The sequence below is a fragment of the Zea mays genome, chromosome 9 (assembly GCF_902167145.1).
Source record: "Zea mays cultivar B73 chromosome 9, Zm-B73-REFERENCE-NAM-5.0, whole genome shotgun sequence".
In the NCBI taxonomy this organism is placed as follows: Eukaryota; Viridiplantae; Streptophyta; class Magnoliopsida; order Poales; family Poaceae; genus Zea; species Zea mays.
In genome coordinates this window covers 25171756-25187095 of record NC_050104.1, presented here as the reverse complement: position 1 = coordinate 25187095, position 15340 = coordinate 25171756, and the positions used below count along the sequence as shown (strand labels likewise).

At 47.4% G+C, this 15340-nt stretch overlaps 2 protein-coding genes across 2 annotated transcripts; one reads left to right on the top strand and one right to left on the bottom strand.

The window, feature by feature from the left end:
- Positions 1-1050: 1050 nt before the first annotated feature.
- LOC103639836 (selenium-binding protein 2) lies at positions 1051-2427 on the bottom strand. Its single transcript, XM_035962816.1, has 3 exons — positions 2039-2427; positions 1423-1641; positions 1051-1309 (listed from the first exon to the last, which is right to left on the bottom strand). The coding sequence occupies exons 1-3, from the start codon at positions 2425-2427 to the stop codon at positions 1078-1080; spliced, it is 840 nt and encodes a 279-aa protein (XP_035818709.1). The 3' UTR covers positions 1051-1077.
- Positions 2428-9944: 7517 nt separating this feature from the next.
- On the top strand, positions 9945-14690 carry LOC100280927 (uncharacterized). Its single transcript, NM_001367150.1, has 3 exons — positions 9945-10297; positions 10440-10804; positions 13303-14690. Exons 1-3 carry the CDS (start codon positions 10126-10128, stop codon positions 14071-14073), a joined length of 1308 nt encoding a protein of 435 aa, NP_001354079.1. The 5' UTR covers positions 9945-10125; the 3' UTR covers positions 14074-14690.
- The last annotated feature ends 650 nt before the right edge of the window (positions 14691-15340 follow it).

Genomic DNA, 15340 nt, shown 5'->3' with positions numbered 1-15340 from the left:
CTCAAATTCTCGTGATTTTTGTTGATACGTTTTTGTAAATAAAAAGAAGTTTTGACATATTTAGGCAAATTCAAACCTTCAAATTTACCTGTTATTTTAGTCTATCGTACCAACTGCAATGTCGCATCGAAGACAGTCAGCTATTGCTCGGTTGCCATCTCAGAGAGGCCTGGAGCTCCAACTGCCAACGCTTCATCATCAAATCCATGAGTTAAAACTCTTAGAAAACTTTAAATTTGTCACGGGAATAATACAAAAGTATTAATTTGGATATCACGCAGTCATACAAATCTAGCAGTAGTAGAACTTGTAGTTAACCATATCATGAAAGAATCGTACCAAAGCTAGCACAATATCAGGGTAAAAAACTGAAGCCACCAGATGTAAAACATGGGCATGTTCGTGGCGGAGATGAGCAGCGACTCATACCAGTTGCTAGGCATGTCGGAGCGGGGCATACTGCCCGTCTTCTTTGCGCGGCATGATAGCTAGATATTACTAACTTGTCACCAGAAGTCCGGTGATAAGAAACTTAGTATTAATTTTGGTTTTCAATTCTTTAAATGTCTCTGCAAAATCATAATAAACTGTGTATGGACGGTGAATGATAGCATCTATATATGTTCAAATACATATTTATGGTACATCACATAAAGGAATATGCTAGTGAGTATTTGTATCTAGGACCCACTTTCAAGAATCAAATGCACCAACTTTGTAGCAGTCTAGCTCAACCTACTCAGAAGCTTGAATGTCCTCAACTGATTCGAAGAAACTGAAATGGAGTAAAAAGTTATTCTTGCCTTCTTACAATCGTACCAAATTTACCTGTTGAAAATACTACTATGTAAAGATAATCTCAGGACTAAAGATAATCGTACTAAACTCTGCAGCTATTTTAGAGCACATTACATGAATCACACCCATCATACAAGTCTGGATCGTGTGCTCTTATGTTACTGTGACATGGCAAAGTGTATAACAGCATGATGTGATTCAACAGTAACATGCTATGCTTTGCAATTGGGCATAGTAACATGTTACACTTCAACACTGATGGGCCTAAACGGTAAGAACTTACCGTCCTTTGACATTAAACTCTGAATCCAACAGCAGGAAGCCATTGCCAGCTGCATTCCCCTCCTTGTCCCCAAGGCAAGAAATCATAATGTCGCCAGACGCAAGGCAATGAGACGTGTGAGGGAACCCAAGCCCAATATTCTCAGCAATGTCCTCGGACTCAACCACCTTATGCAAGGATGGCGTCCTTGGGTCTGTCGCTGTGTCGACGACATACACACGGCCTGACCTGCAAATAGCCATTGAAGCGGCACCACAGATTCTCAGTCCTGAGGTCAGCAGTCGAGTAAGACAGCTGATATATTCATCTGATCATCTCCGTTTATTTGATGCAGTACTCACAGCAACGAAGGCAGGATCAGGAAGCGGCGCTTGGCCGATGGGTCGCCGTGGCAGGAGCTGCAGGAGTTCCAGCCCGAGTGATGCAGCTTGTCGCCGATGTGGATGACCGGGAGCCTGTGGATCACCTGGGAGTATGTAGGAGAGCTGGGATCCAAATCCACCGTCGCAAGGTAATCCAGTTTGTTAATTCCGGTGCCTGCATAATTCATGTGTAACCCACTGCACCCATGAATACAAAAATCACAACAAGGCGAACATCTAATCTCTGCAGTGTTCACATGGTTTGTGTGTAGGCGTTCCCCGGAGTGGAAAGTAGAAACCATGTGAACCCCTGTAAAGTCTTAAACTATGGAAACAGAAAGTATCATCTGTAAACGACATGGAGAAAGCCCTATTTAATCGAGTTCCAAAACCATTGGGGATCCATGCGGGGAACAATTCTTGTCCGGTGCAGGCTTGGCTAAATTATATAAAAGGGTCGCTTTCCAATTTCACCCCACCTATCCTGTACTAAATAAACGTTACGAATTGAATTGCTCGCTGATGAGCTCCTGACTAATCATCCAAGATCTACGCGCACGTCCCCATATGTCCGCAGCAGGATCCTCCTGGCTACAGTCCTACAGGCATGGTGAGGCAGAGGAAGCACGCACCGTTGTAGACGCAGGTGACATAGACGAGCTTCTCCCTGGGGCCCTTCTCCATGGCCTCCAGCGGCGTGGCGTACCCGGGCCCCTTGGCGGTGTGGCAGCACGTCTTTCCGTTGGCCGCTGCCGCCGTCTCCACAGCTGCTGCTCCCTCCATTATGTGCTGGAGGACAAGGGAGTGGCGGGCATGGGGAGGACAAGGGAGGCGGGGAGGCACGTTGATGGTGCGGTAGGGGCGAACGAGGCGGGTGAGGGGAACACGCGGGTGAGGGGGCGAGGCCGGAGCTAGTGGATTGGGATGCGGAGTGGGTGTGCGGTTGTTGAGCGGAGGCAAGGTGGGTGCGGATCTCCCGGCCATTTCGCGGAGATGGGCAATGTACAACAGTGAGGTGCGCCGCTGGGCCAACGATGGGCCTTTGGTCCACACGCTGGGCCGCACGAACCCCTAGCACACGCGCACTGGTATAGCATTTGTTTCATTAGTGGCACACCGGCTATTGAAAGTGACGGAACATGGTTTATAAGCATAGCTGTGTATCATATGTTGCTCACCGAGAGAGATGGAACGTGGCTTATAAACCTGTGTATGAACTGTTTATTTTGTTTTGCGGGACTAACGGAGGCAGAACAGCTGTTGGCAGAACGCCTCAACCATATGGCGCATGAGTGACAACACCATTCAAATAATATCAGTAGGATTATAACAAATCAACAAGTAGTATGGGTGGACGAAAATTTCACATATTGATATCAATCTCACTCGACTTGACTCCTGAGTGGTTCGACAGGGCCCATGTCATACTTTTCGATGAGCTAATATAGCATATCAACTCGTATAGTTAACAAGCTAGCTCACGAGCTAGCATGTGAGGCCAATAATGAGCCACAAATTGTTAGCCTTAAATATTTATTATTTTTACATGACGGTGTCTTGCAGTACTTTACAATTGGTTGATTATTGCTAGATCTAGACACTGTAAACTTAGGATTACTATGACTCTCTGTCACTTTAATTTAAAATAGATTGGATAATCAATAATAGGTTATGGATGTACTATTATACAGTAGAGTATATGCATGGTGCACTTGTATATATGCAGGTGTATATTGATTAATTTATTTAATTTAAGACTTATAGATGGTATGTTTTTATATTATTATAATTCTCAAACTTTAGATAAATACATATATTATATTTTATGTGTTTTTTAATCGATGGCTCCATGAAAGTTGAAATAGCCCGAACAGCAGCTAGTAGGCCAATGGCAACAGTGGGGGTATATATGGATGATGTTGTTAGAGCAACTCCAATAGTTATGTAAATTTTAGCTCTCTAAATCACAAATTTAAGAAGTTGCTAAATGGCTTTTAGAGTAAAAAAATGTAAGTTCTTCAATAGTTCTCTAAATATAGGTTGTAATTTTGTTTTGTATTTATCCACATAAAAGATAAGTCACAAAAACTATATAATGCAGTCAACATTTTTGTTTAGGGAGTTGTTAAATGGTTGCCAAATGTAGAGAGAAAATGAGGTTAGATGACAAATTATTAAATTTAGAAAGTTCATTTAGAGAACTGTTGGAGAATAGTTTTCAAGTTAACTACCTAAATTATTGATTTAGAAAGTCTTTTAGAGAACTACTGGAGTTGCTCTTGTTAGAATTTCTGGTGCTTAGGATCGTTTCCTAAGTCCCTAGAATACCAATCCGTATCTAAAATATCTCGATGATGAGTAGATCTATTCTACTGAGAGTACATGTATACATACCGTCGTTGTTGTTCCTAGCCATCATTGCGGCGGCGTCTTGCAGCGAAGACCCGCCTCCTCCTTCTTGTCGATCTCCCTGCTGGTGTCGAGGAGATTGGTTCCCGTCATTGATCGGCGGTGGATCAGCTCCTCCAATGTTGCCTGCAGGGGGAATCTCAGATCCCGATGGGATAACGGGGATCTGAGACATAGTCACAGCGATTCCAGTCACTTCGAGCACCTAGGTGATCGGTTCCTCTCAAAGTGTTGATTAGGCCTGGGCGCGCGGCCACTACTCGGCTGGGCCGCCAGCGGCGAATTGGGCCGCAAGGCTGACCAGGGCCGAAATGGCTTCAATTTTTCTGGAATTTTATTTTCTATTTCCAGAAATTAGAAACACAAAAGAAATTAGAAAAACAGTGCAGAAAATTCAGAATTATATTTTTCCAGTTATAGAAAATTTCAGAGATATTTATGGACTATTTTTATTCCGCTGCGTACTTTGGTACTTTTATTTATATTTTATGCAATTTTTCCAGTTTATTATGAAACCAACGTGAATTAATTATTGTTTAAATTGCATAGAATTCAGAAATTTTGTGATGATTGAATATTTTAACCAACGTTGGATATTGTTACCACAATTTAATACAAGTTTATGTTTTCTAGATCATCCAACGATGGTTTAGAATTTTTGTGATAAGAAATTTTCATAGATATGACATGGTTATTATTTGACCAACGTTGAATATTTAATTCATGCATGTTCTATGATTCAATATTCAGTATTTATTTTAGATGTCCTAAATATTTTCTATTTTAATTTTGCAAAGGTGCTCATACCGCCATGCTGATTAGCCAGATTGCTCAGATGAAACCGCTAGATGGTAGTAATTACCATTCTTGGCGGGAGGATATAGACATGATAACCACAGTGGGTGAGATAGATTACGCACTGAGGTTTGATAAACCAGTTGAGCCCACAGTGGGCACTCCCAACTATGACCACAGGTGGATGCAATACAGCATCGACAAGGTCAAGTGGGAGAGATCAAATGACAAATGTATGATTATTCTTAAGAGGAGCATCAAGGAGCCTCTTAAGAGTTCCATACCAGAGTGCGAGACTGCCAAAGAATACCTTGAGAGGGTAGCCTCTCATCACCAAGGGTCTTCTAAGGCTTATGCTTGCTCTCTAATGACAGAATTTGTCAATGCAAAATACGATGGAAATGGTGTCAGACCATTCATTTAGAAAATGATATCCATCGTAGCTAAGATAAACAAGTACCTCGGGTCTCCTTTACACGAGGAATTTGTAGTGTTTATGATAATGAAGTCTCTGCCTAAGGAGTTTGAGACTTTTCACATACAGTACAACACCAGTGTCACTGATAAGTGGAATATAGACCAACTCTTGGCACAGTGTGTCCAGGAGGAAGAGAGGTTAAAGCAGACTGGAGACTCAGTCAACCTCATCAAAGGCAATATCCCCAGACAGAACAAGAACTCAAAGAAAAAGTTCAAGAAGCAAGGTAAACAGAATAACCAGGCTTCCTTGAGCAACAATAATCAGCCAAGACAAGGAGGCAGTTTTTCAGTTCCCCCTGATACATGCCTCTATTGCAAGAAGACAGGTCATTACAAGAGAAAGTGCCCTGAATTCCTGCAGTATCTACTAGAGAGTGGTAAGGACCAAGTTACTTTTGTAAATGAGTCTTTATACTTAGAATATCCCAGTTATTCTTGGTGGATTGACTCAGGTGCAACTGTTCATGTTGCAAACTCTCTACAGGAACTCCGTACAAGCTAAAGGCTCCCAAAGGGCCGAAGAACAATTAGAGTGGCAAATGGAGTTGAAGCAGCAGCCGAGGCCATTGGAGATCTACATCTTAAATTACATAATGGTTTTGTACTGTTGTTGAGAGACGTACTTTATGTACCTTCTTTGCGAAGGAACCTTATTTCGGTTTCTAGATTAGATGATCAGCACATTCATTGCCATTTTGGTGATAGACAGTGTGTCATTCAGTTTGATAATAAAGATGTTGGTCTCGCCATCCGATGAGATATGCTTTATTTACTTTCGCAAAGTGATGTTATTAATGTATTAGATACGCCAGAAAACGATCCAGCCAGCAGTGGCAGGAAAAGAAAACGAAGTGATGGAGAAACCTCATCAAAATTATGGCACTATCGTTTAGGCCACATTTCGAGGGGGAGAATAGAAAGTCTTGTTAAGGAACAGATTCTCCATCCCCTAGACTTCACAGACTTAGAGCAATGCAGAGATTGCATTAAGGGTAAATTCGCGAAGCAGATTAAGAAAGATGCTAAGCATAGTACGAGAGTGTTAGAAATTATTCATACAGATATCTGTGGTCCTTTTCCAGTTAGGACAGTAGATGGGTTTAATTCGTTCATAATCTTCACAGATGACTACTCTCGCTACGGTTATATTTATCCTATTAAGGAAAGATCAGAAGCTTTAGACAAGTTTAAACAGTTCAAGGCTGAAGTAGAGAATCAACACGATTTGAAGATAAAGATTGTACGATCAGATCGTGGGGGGAGTACTATGGGCGCCATACCGAGTATGGCCAGGTCCCAGGACCTTTCGCGAGGTTCCTAAGAGAAAACGGTATTGTTGCTCAATATTCAACACCTGGCGAACCACAACAGAATGGGGTTGCCGAAAGGCGTAACAGAACGCTAATGGATATGGTAAGGAGTATGCTAAGTTACTCTAACCTGCCATTGGGTCTATGGATGGAGGCTTTAAAAACCGCTATGCATATACTCAACAGAGTTCCTAGTAAATCAGTGGCTAGAACTCCATATGAGTTGTGGACTGGCAGAAAACCCACGCTCAACTACTTCCATATATGGGGTTGTCCAGCAGAAGCTAGAATATTTAATCCTGGACAGGGAAAGCTAGATGAAAGAACCACTAGCTGCCATTTTATTGGCTACCCTGACAGATCGAAGGGTTATAGATTCTACTGCCCTAACAGACAAACCAAGTTCATAGAAACCAGACATGCCATTTTCTTAGAGGATGACATGATCAAGGGGAGTAAGGTACTCAGAGAAGTTGACCTTCAGGAAAAGAGGATGTATGTCCCGTTTCCGATGGTTGAAGAACCATACTTCTCGATACCCACTGTGGTTCCACCAACAGTCACACCGACTGTGGGTGAAACCCCTGTTGCAAATGTGGCATCATCTAGTGCAACTACTACAGAGCAAGTAGCTTCACCTTCTGCGCATATTGGCCCTGAGCCAGTTGCAAAGGACAGTTCAGAAGATGATGATAGTGTTGCGCCAAGTGACGCACCATTGCAGGAGCCCCAGGAAGAATCTGAACCAGAACCAGAACCAAGTCTCAGGAGGTCACAGAGACTCAGAAAATCTGCGATTCCTGATGACTATGAAGTCTATGCAGCAGAAAACATAGAATGTGATGAGATTCATATGAGTGAGGACATTGATACAGAAGGTGATCCCACTACATATGAAGCTGCTATGAGAAGTGCAAATTCATCCAAATGGTTATCAGCCATGGAAGATGAATTAGAATCCATGAGAATGAACAAAGTTTGGGACTTAGAAGTCATTCCCCATGGAGCCAAAACAGTAGGCTGTAAATGGGTCTACAAGACAAAGCGTGACTCCAGAGGGAACATAGAAAGATATAAGGCTAGACTTGTGGCCAAAGGGTTCACACAGAGAGAAGGCATTGACTACCATGAAACCTTCTCACCTATCTCAACAAAAGATTCATTCAGGATCATAATGGCACTAGTTGCTCATTTTGATCTAGAGCTCCATCAGATGGATGTAAAGACAGCATTCCTAAATGGAGAGTTAGAAGAAAATGTGTTCATGGCACAACCAAAGGGTTTTGTTGTGAGCGGTAAAGAACACATGGGATGTCACTTGAGGAGGTCCATTTATGGATTAAAACAGGCCTCCAGACAGTGGTACATCAAGTTTGATCAGACTATAAGAAAGTTTGGTTTCGAGGAAAACAAGGAAGACAATTGCATTTATGCAAAATTTAGAAAAGGAAAGTATATCTTCCTTGTTCTGTATGTCGATGACATACTCTTAGCTAGTAGTGATAAGGATCTACTAGCGGAAACAAAAGGGTTTCTTTCCTCGAATTTTGATATGAAAGACATGGGAGAAGCCTCCTATGTTCTTGGAATAGAAATTCACAGAGACAGACAAAAGGGAGTATTAGGACTCTCACAGAAGTCATATATAGAAAATGTACTAAAGAGGTATAATATGCACAAGTGTAATGCCTCGCCTGGTCCAATAGTCAAGGGTGATAAGTTTGGGGAATATCAGTGTCCCAAGAATCAGTATGAGAAAAACAAGATGAAGTCAGTACCATATGCTTCAGCTATCGGTAGCATTATGTATGCTCAAGTATGTACTCGCCCTGACTTAGCTTTTACCACCGGGATGCTTGGACACTATCAGAAGAATCCAGGCATAGAACACTGGAAAGCAGTCAAGAAGGCTCTAAGGTACCTTCAAGGTACTAAAGGTCTCATGCTTACGTACAGAAGATCTAATTCCCTACAAATAGTTGGCTATGCAGATGCCGACTGGGGAGGGTGTAGAGATACACTGAAGTCCACTTCAGGGTATGTCTTTATGCTCTCTGGGGGAGCTATTTCTTGGAAGAGCTGCAAACAGACAGCGAGAGCATCGTCGACAATGCACGCTGAGTTTGTAGCTACGTATGAGGCAACTGGACAGGCGATATGGATAAAGAAATTCGTACCCGGATTAAGAGTGGTTGATAGCATAGAGCGACCACTGAGAATTTACTGCGACAACGAGCCAGCGGTATTTTTCTCCCATAACAATAAGTCAAGTGGCTCTGCCAAGTACATTGACATTAAGTGTTATATTGTTAAGGAGAAGATTCTGGATCACACCATTCAAGTTGAGCATATAAGAACCCATCAGATGCTTGCGGATCCGCTCACAAAAGGTCTTCCACCCAGCGTGTTTAGTAAGCACGCAGCCGGCATGGGATTAAGGGAGTACCTATGATCTAGAATCATAGGGGCTATAGATTGCAACCTAGTAAAATCTTTCGTTCTGAAGCAGGGGAGCATGTTGTAGTCAATGAGTGCGGTGATACTTAATAGATCATTGTCACGCATTGGTCTCTATGTGTAAACTTGTTAAAGGACGGAATTAATAAAAGTTTGAGTGTGAGATATGTAGAGAACAAAGGGGAGATTGTTAGGATGTGTCCTCTACACTAGCCGGTTAACAGTAACCGGGGTAGGGTTAATCCTAACCGTCTAACCGCGCCCCTGACCGGGGGGCTATCCTAACCGTTGGTTGCAGCTCCCGGTCACACGACGCCATATAAATAGATTAAGGGGGCCGACGGGTTTAGCTAACGCTAATCGCTCGACCACAAACCCTAATCAACACTTTGAGAGGAACCGATCACCTAGGCGCTCGAAGTGACTGGAATCGCTGTGACTATGTCTCAGATCCCCGTTATCCCATCGGGATCTGAGATTCCGCAACATTGGATAGCCCCCCGACCAGAGGCGCGGTTAGACGGTTAGGATTAACCCTACCCCGGTTAATGTTAACCGGCTAGTGTAGAGGACACATCCTAACAGCTCTTACTGCTGCTAGCTGCTGCAGCAACAGTGTGTGGTGGTTGCGTTGCCGCGGTGGTTTTGTGCGCCCGACATGCCTGATCGATTTCACCCCGGCCGGCCAGCCGGGCCCGGCGGTGCTTTTTCGCAGAGATTTTTAAGGTCGTGCGTCACGGCTGCCGATGGCGGCCGCTCGCCTTTCTCTGCTCCTCTTCCGCGCTCGCTGCCGCGCGCGCGCGGCCGGGCCTCGCGACCTCTCCCTCCTCCGTCTCCCTCTCTTGCCCGGTCAGGGGTCCACATAGCTTTGGTTGCGCGCGCTCTCTCTCTCTCATGGTTGGTGGCACTTCCCTACCCTAGCGAAACTAATCCCACTAGGCGGTGTCAGGGGAGCTATATATAACCACCTCCATTGTAGCTTGTTTCCTTGTACCCGGCTTCCCTCGTCACCGGCTCCGGCTCCGGCACCGGCTCAATACAATCCCATCACCGATCATTCATTCCCTTTGCCTACGACTGCTACCTCCCCCTCCTTCCATCTTCGATAGACGACCAAATAATGGCGGTATTCGACGTCTGAATCCTCGTACTGATCTTATACTGCATACAGACAGACAGACCCTTCTTCTTCCTTAGTTCCCTATAGCTAGCTCTAGCTAGGAGACCGATCATGAGCATCTCGGTGAACGGGCAGTCGGTGGTGCCGCCGGGGTTCCGTTTCCACCCGACGGAGGAGGAGCTGCTGACCTACTACCTGAAGAAGAAGGTGGCGTCGGAGCGCATCGACCTGGACGTCATCCGCGACGTCGACCTGAACAAGCTGGAGCCATGGGACATCCAAGGTAGTACTACGCTGTTACGCACGCACGCGCTTGCTTGCTGCATACATGTCTATGCGGCCATGCATACATGCCTCTGCCGTCCGTCTGCCCTCCCCGATGCATATATGGCCGATCCTGATCGTCGAGCCGGTGACCGATGCAGAGAAGTGCCGCATCGGTTCGGGCCCCCAGAACGACTGGTACTTCTTCAGCCACAAGGACAAGAAGTACCCGACGGGGACGCGCACCAACCGCGCCACCGCCGCCGGGTTCTGGAAGGCCACCGGCCGCGACAAGGCCATCTACGCCTCGCCGGGCGCCCGCCGCATCGGCATGCGCAAGACGCTCGTCTTCTACAAGGGCCGCGCCCCGCACGGGCAGAAGTCCGACTGGATCATGCACGAGTACCGCCTCGAGGCGCCCGTCGACGCCGGCGCCGGCGCCGCGCACCACCTGCTGCTCCCCGCCGCCGAACATCCTCCCTACTACACCTCGCCGCCGCAGGCGCCTTCTTCTACTACTACCGCAGTACGTACCACTGTCCACTGCTACATACTCTCTTTGTTTTGTATTAGTACTGTCTTGGAGTTAGCTAGCTAGCTAGCTAGTCCCTGTACGAGTGTACGTACGCACGTACTTGCATGCAACTGTTCGTTCAAGTGACGACGACGGCGAGGGCGACGGCCACGAGGAACACGAATGGCTAAGAAGCAGGCTTCTTATTTCTTCTCGATCGTACGCGTAGTAGCTACGGAGCTAGTAGCTAGACTGGTTAGAGAGAGAGAGAGAGGACGATGACCACCGCCACGACGACGACGACTAGTAGCTATAGTGTGTGTGCGTGACACTATTGGTATAGCCGAGGCCGGTCGCGATCCATGGCGCGCGAGCTCATTGGTTGTTGGAAATGGCCGGGGCCGGGGCAGGCAGCATGTCCCGCGAGCGAGCTGTGGGAGTAGTGCTGCTTTCGACCACTCGCTGTCGTCTCGTCGTCGTCACCACAGGAAAGGAAATTAAAGGAGGGGGCCCCGGCTGGGCTGGGGACGGACGAGGCCAAGCAGGTTGCTTGGGTAGGTTCGTGCTGCAGCCTGTCCTCGGGGGGTGGTTGGGTTGGGGCGCGTTGGCAGGCGCGGCCCTGGCCACTACGTACGCAGCCTGGCCCGCCGGCGACGTACGGTCAGGCAAGCCAACGAACTACACACGGCGCCGTACCGTACCGTATCGTACCCGTACCACCACAGCACGCCGCCGGGAGACCTGCCCGGCCGGGGACATATATATGAGGAGTACGTGTGTAGGGAGTGGGACGACGACTCGTACGTACAGAAACGGATCGATTGCTGCTGTACCACCACCTGCACCCGCTGACCTGCACCATCTGCTGATCTGCCTCCTGCTACCTACGGCGACGGCTGCCCTGCTCCTCCAGTGCTCTACTCTGGGCCCGTTTGGGAGGGCTTCGGCTCCTCTAAAAATGGCTCTAGCTCCGGCTCCTCTAAAGAATTAGCTTCTTCGCAGGAGCCTGTACTTTTTGCAAATTGTTTGGCAAAACCGTGCTCTCTACCGTGCTCACCGTGCTCTCTACCGTGCTTCTCTATTGCGCCGGCCAAGAACCGAGTGCCAGCCATGGACAGACCGTGCGTCGTGCCGTGGGCAGCAGCTAGGCCTCGAACAGCCCCAACGCGCCATGTGCTGCTGCTTGGGCGGCTGCCAAGGCAGTACCGTGACCTGCGCCGGTCACCTGGGCGCCTAGTGTCGCAGCTAGCCTGGGCAGCAGCCAAGGATGGGGCGCCAACCAAAGGCAGGCCGTGCGTCCATGGAAGCAGCCAGGTTTGTGTACGCAGAGCCGCGCACAGAGCCAAAATTTTTGGCTCTGGCTCTCAGCCGTATTTTGGCTCCTGCTCCTGTGCAAGAGCTGGTTTAGGAGATGGCGTTTGGGATGGCTTCAGCGAGGAGCCGGTACTGGAGCTGGCGAGGAGCCCTCCCAAACGCCCCCTCTATCTCTAACGAACGGTCACGACAAACAAGCGTGTGTACGAGAATTAGGGATGAAAGTGATAATCTGAGCTGTTAGGACAAATTAAATATTTTAAAATAGATATGTATAAAATTTGATAGTGATCTTGTGTTATGTTCTCAAGCACTTTATTACAAATAAGAATAAAATATTACATAAATTGTTTTATGTATTATTTGCTCCTTACAGCAAAAAAAGTTGAAAATATTACCGAATTTGTTTTCGAATCCATACCGAATTTTATATCAATCATTTGAGAAAATATATGATGAATTTGAGGATTAACTTTTATGAATCTTTACAAGCTCAATGTTATAAACAAGAATATAAATTTGTATACTGCATTATATATCCTATTTATTCGTAATCAAAGAAAAACGACCAAAAAACTGATTACCGAATAAATACCGTTTCCGACCGTTTTCATCCCTAACGAGAATAGTCCATATCCATCCACGCGGTACGTGCATGCATGAATGATGACGATGAGATATGCATGCATGGCATGGCCTGCTGGTCCAGTTCCAGCGACGACACGCACTAGCTAGCTCTAGCTGCGCGCGTCGACAAACCGCATACGACAGACAAGTGCCTGTACTGTATATTCTGCCTGCGTACGTGGTAGTATCTTTCTTTTCTTCTTTTCCGGAGGTCAACCCTCCCACGTACGAGAGGCAGGGCCGGCCGGCAGCTTTTGAGCTGGCTCTCCGTCTGATATGCGCCCGATATCTATCTTGCATGTGAATGATGATTCCAGGCTATCTATCTGCTGCTTCATTTATTTAGGTCGTGTGATAGTGGTAGTGGTACCACCGGGATTAGATTAGATTAGATTAAATTAGATTGCAGCTCGAGCTAGCTAGCTCACTCCTTTTTTGCAGAAAATGGACCATCCAGCTTTGGCTGTTTCAGAATTCTCCCAACCTATATTTATTTGACCCTATAAATAAATAAATCAGATTTACCATGTTGCTGATGAATTGGTCATGCATGCATGGTCGACGTGCAGACGATCCGTGGCGCGGCGGGAGACCAAGCGGCGCAGGAGCAGGAGGGGTGGGTGATCTGCAGGGTGTTCAAGAAGAAGAACCTCGTGCACCACGGCCAGAGCAGCGGCGTGAAGCAGCAGGCAGCAGGAGACGACCACGCGGCGTCCCATACGGCGGCGGCGGCAGCGCACATGGACGAGAGCAGCCCGAGCCAGTGCTCGTCGGTGACCGTCATCAGCGACCACGTGCACGCCAACGTTAACGACAAGCAGCAGCAGGCGCAGGCGTCGTTGCTGATGATGCACACGCACCACTCCGCCAGCAGCGACGACGACGCGCTGGACCACATCCTGCAGCAGTACATGGGCGGCGGCAGGCAGGCGCCCGCGCCGGACACCAAGCCGGCGCTGCTGGAGCAGCTGGACCATCTGCACCACCACCTTGCCGCAGCGCCTACTACTAGGGCCGCCGCCGGCTTCTACTACGGGAAGTTCATGAAGCTCCCGCCCCTCGAGCACGCCGGCCTGCCGCCAAGCCCACCACCACCAGGAGCGCGCGAGTACGGCGCCGCCGCCGCCGCCGGCTGGGACGACGACGACGACGCGCTGGACCGCCTCGCCGCCTACGACCACCTCAACGGCCTCTCCAACGACGCGTCCAAGAACATGGCCGCGTTCTTCGACGTCGAGCCTAGCGCCGCCGCCGCCGCCGCCGTGGACGGCGACCTGTGGAGCCTCGCACGGTCCGTGTCGGCGCTGCACGCGGACTTGACCATGAACAACAACGTCTAGCTCCCGACCAACAACAACAGGGCCCCGATACACATCCATATGGCGTGTGCATGCATGCATGCACGCATTGCATACCGCGCGCACCACTAACCACTCGACCAGCATGCATGCATACGTGCGCACCCCACCCGCGCCCGGGGCCGCTAGTGCGTCGTGCTCCCGTAGTGCGTGCATGCATGGCCGCCGCACGTACGTATTGCACGCTCGCTCGCGCGTACGTGTACGTACGTACGTACGTGCGCGAATAAGCTAGCTAGCCCTAGGATCGGAAACATATGTATGCATATCCATTGCATGGCCGGATGTACATCAGGAGCTGCTGCTGGTGTATGTCCGCCGCCGCCGTCCAAACTCCAAAGTGAGCTGAGATCGATCGATCGAGCTCGCTCGCTCCAGGTGTGCAGTACGTACGTACGTAAGCGCCTGTGTATGTGTAAGCAGACAGCGTGGTAGTAGCTCTAGCTAGTAGAACATACTTACACACACTATATACTGCATACCGTTTGTACCTATCATATATAGATTACTACTGTATTATTGCAAACCGCTTTGGGGGGTTTTTTTAGGGAGTGCAGTGAGGTGTGATATCATTTCACCTAATTTAATTTGCTAGTGCTACCTCGTGTGTTGCATGAATTGTTAACTACCGTGACGATTTGGACCCGTTACCGGTGTTAAATGCATAGAAAGTCAAAATCTCTACTAAAATTTTCAAATCCCATCCAGTCCGTGTGGTGCAGGAATAATAACCGAACAAAAGCCTAAAACGTCTTCGATTTAAGGGCATGTATGAATCCAAGAGCTAAACAAAAAAGGGATATAAAATCTAGTCACTTTAGGAGTTAACAAAGGTCCGAATAGAAATAGCTGAAAGTGGTAAAAACGTATCATTTTTTAGCTAATAAGGAGGAACTGAACTTTAGTTAGTTTGCTTTAGCTTCTGGATCCAAACAGGCCAGAACAAATTGGAGTAGCCTTTTAGCTACTAATTGTAATTAGTACCCTTTTCAGCTGCTATAGCACTATTGGATTCAAACATATACGACCTAAATGGAAGAATCCTTGTTAATAGCTTCTCGCTGCGTTGTTAATCAATCTGGGTGGAAATCGTTCTCTCTCTCTCGTGTCGTGGCAGGAAGAAAAGGCAGGCCCCTTTGGGCCCCCCTCCAGCTGTTTTATATCTGGAGAGAGAGACCTCCCAAAAAAAAAGGAGATGTGAAGGCAGGCCACCAAGTTTTGCTAGCTAGCTTTATCGTTGCTCATTGGC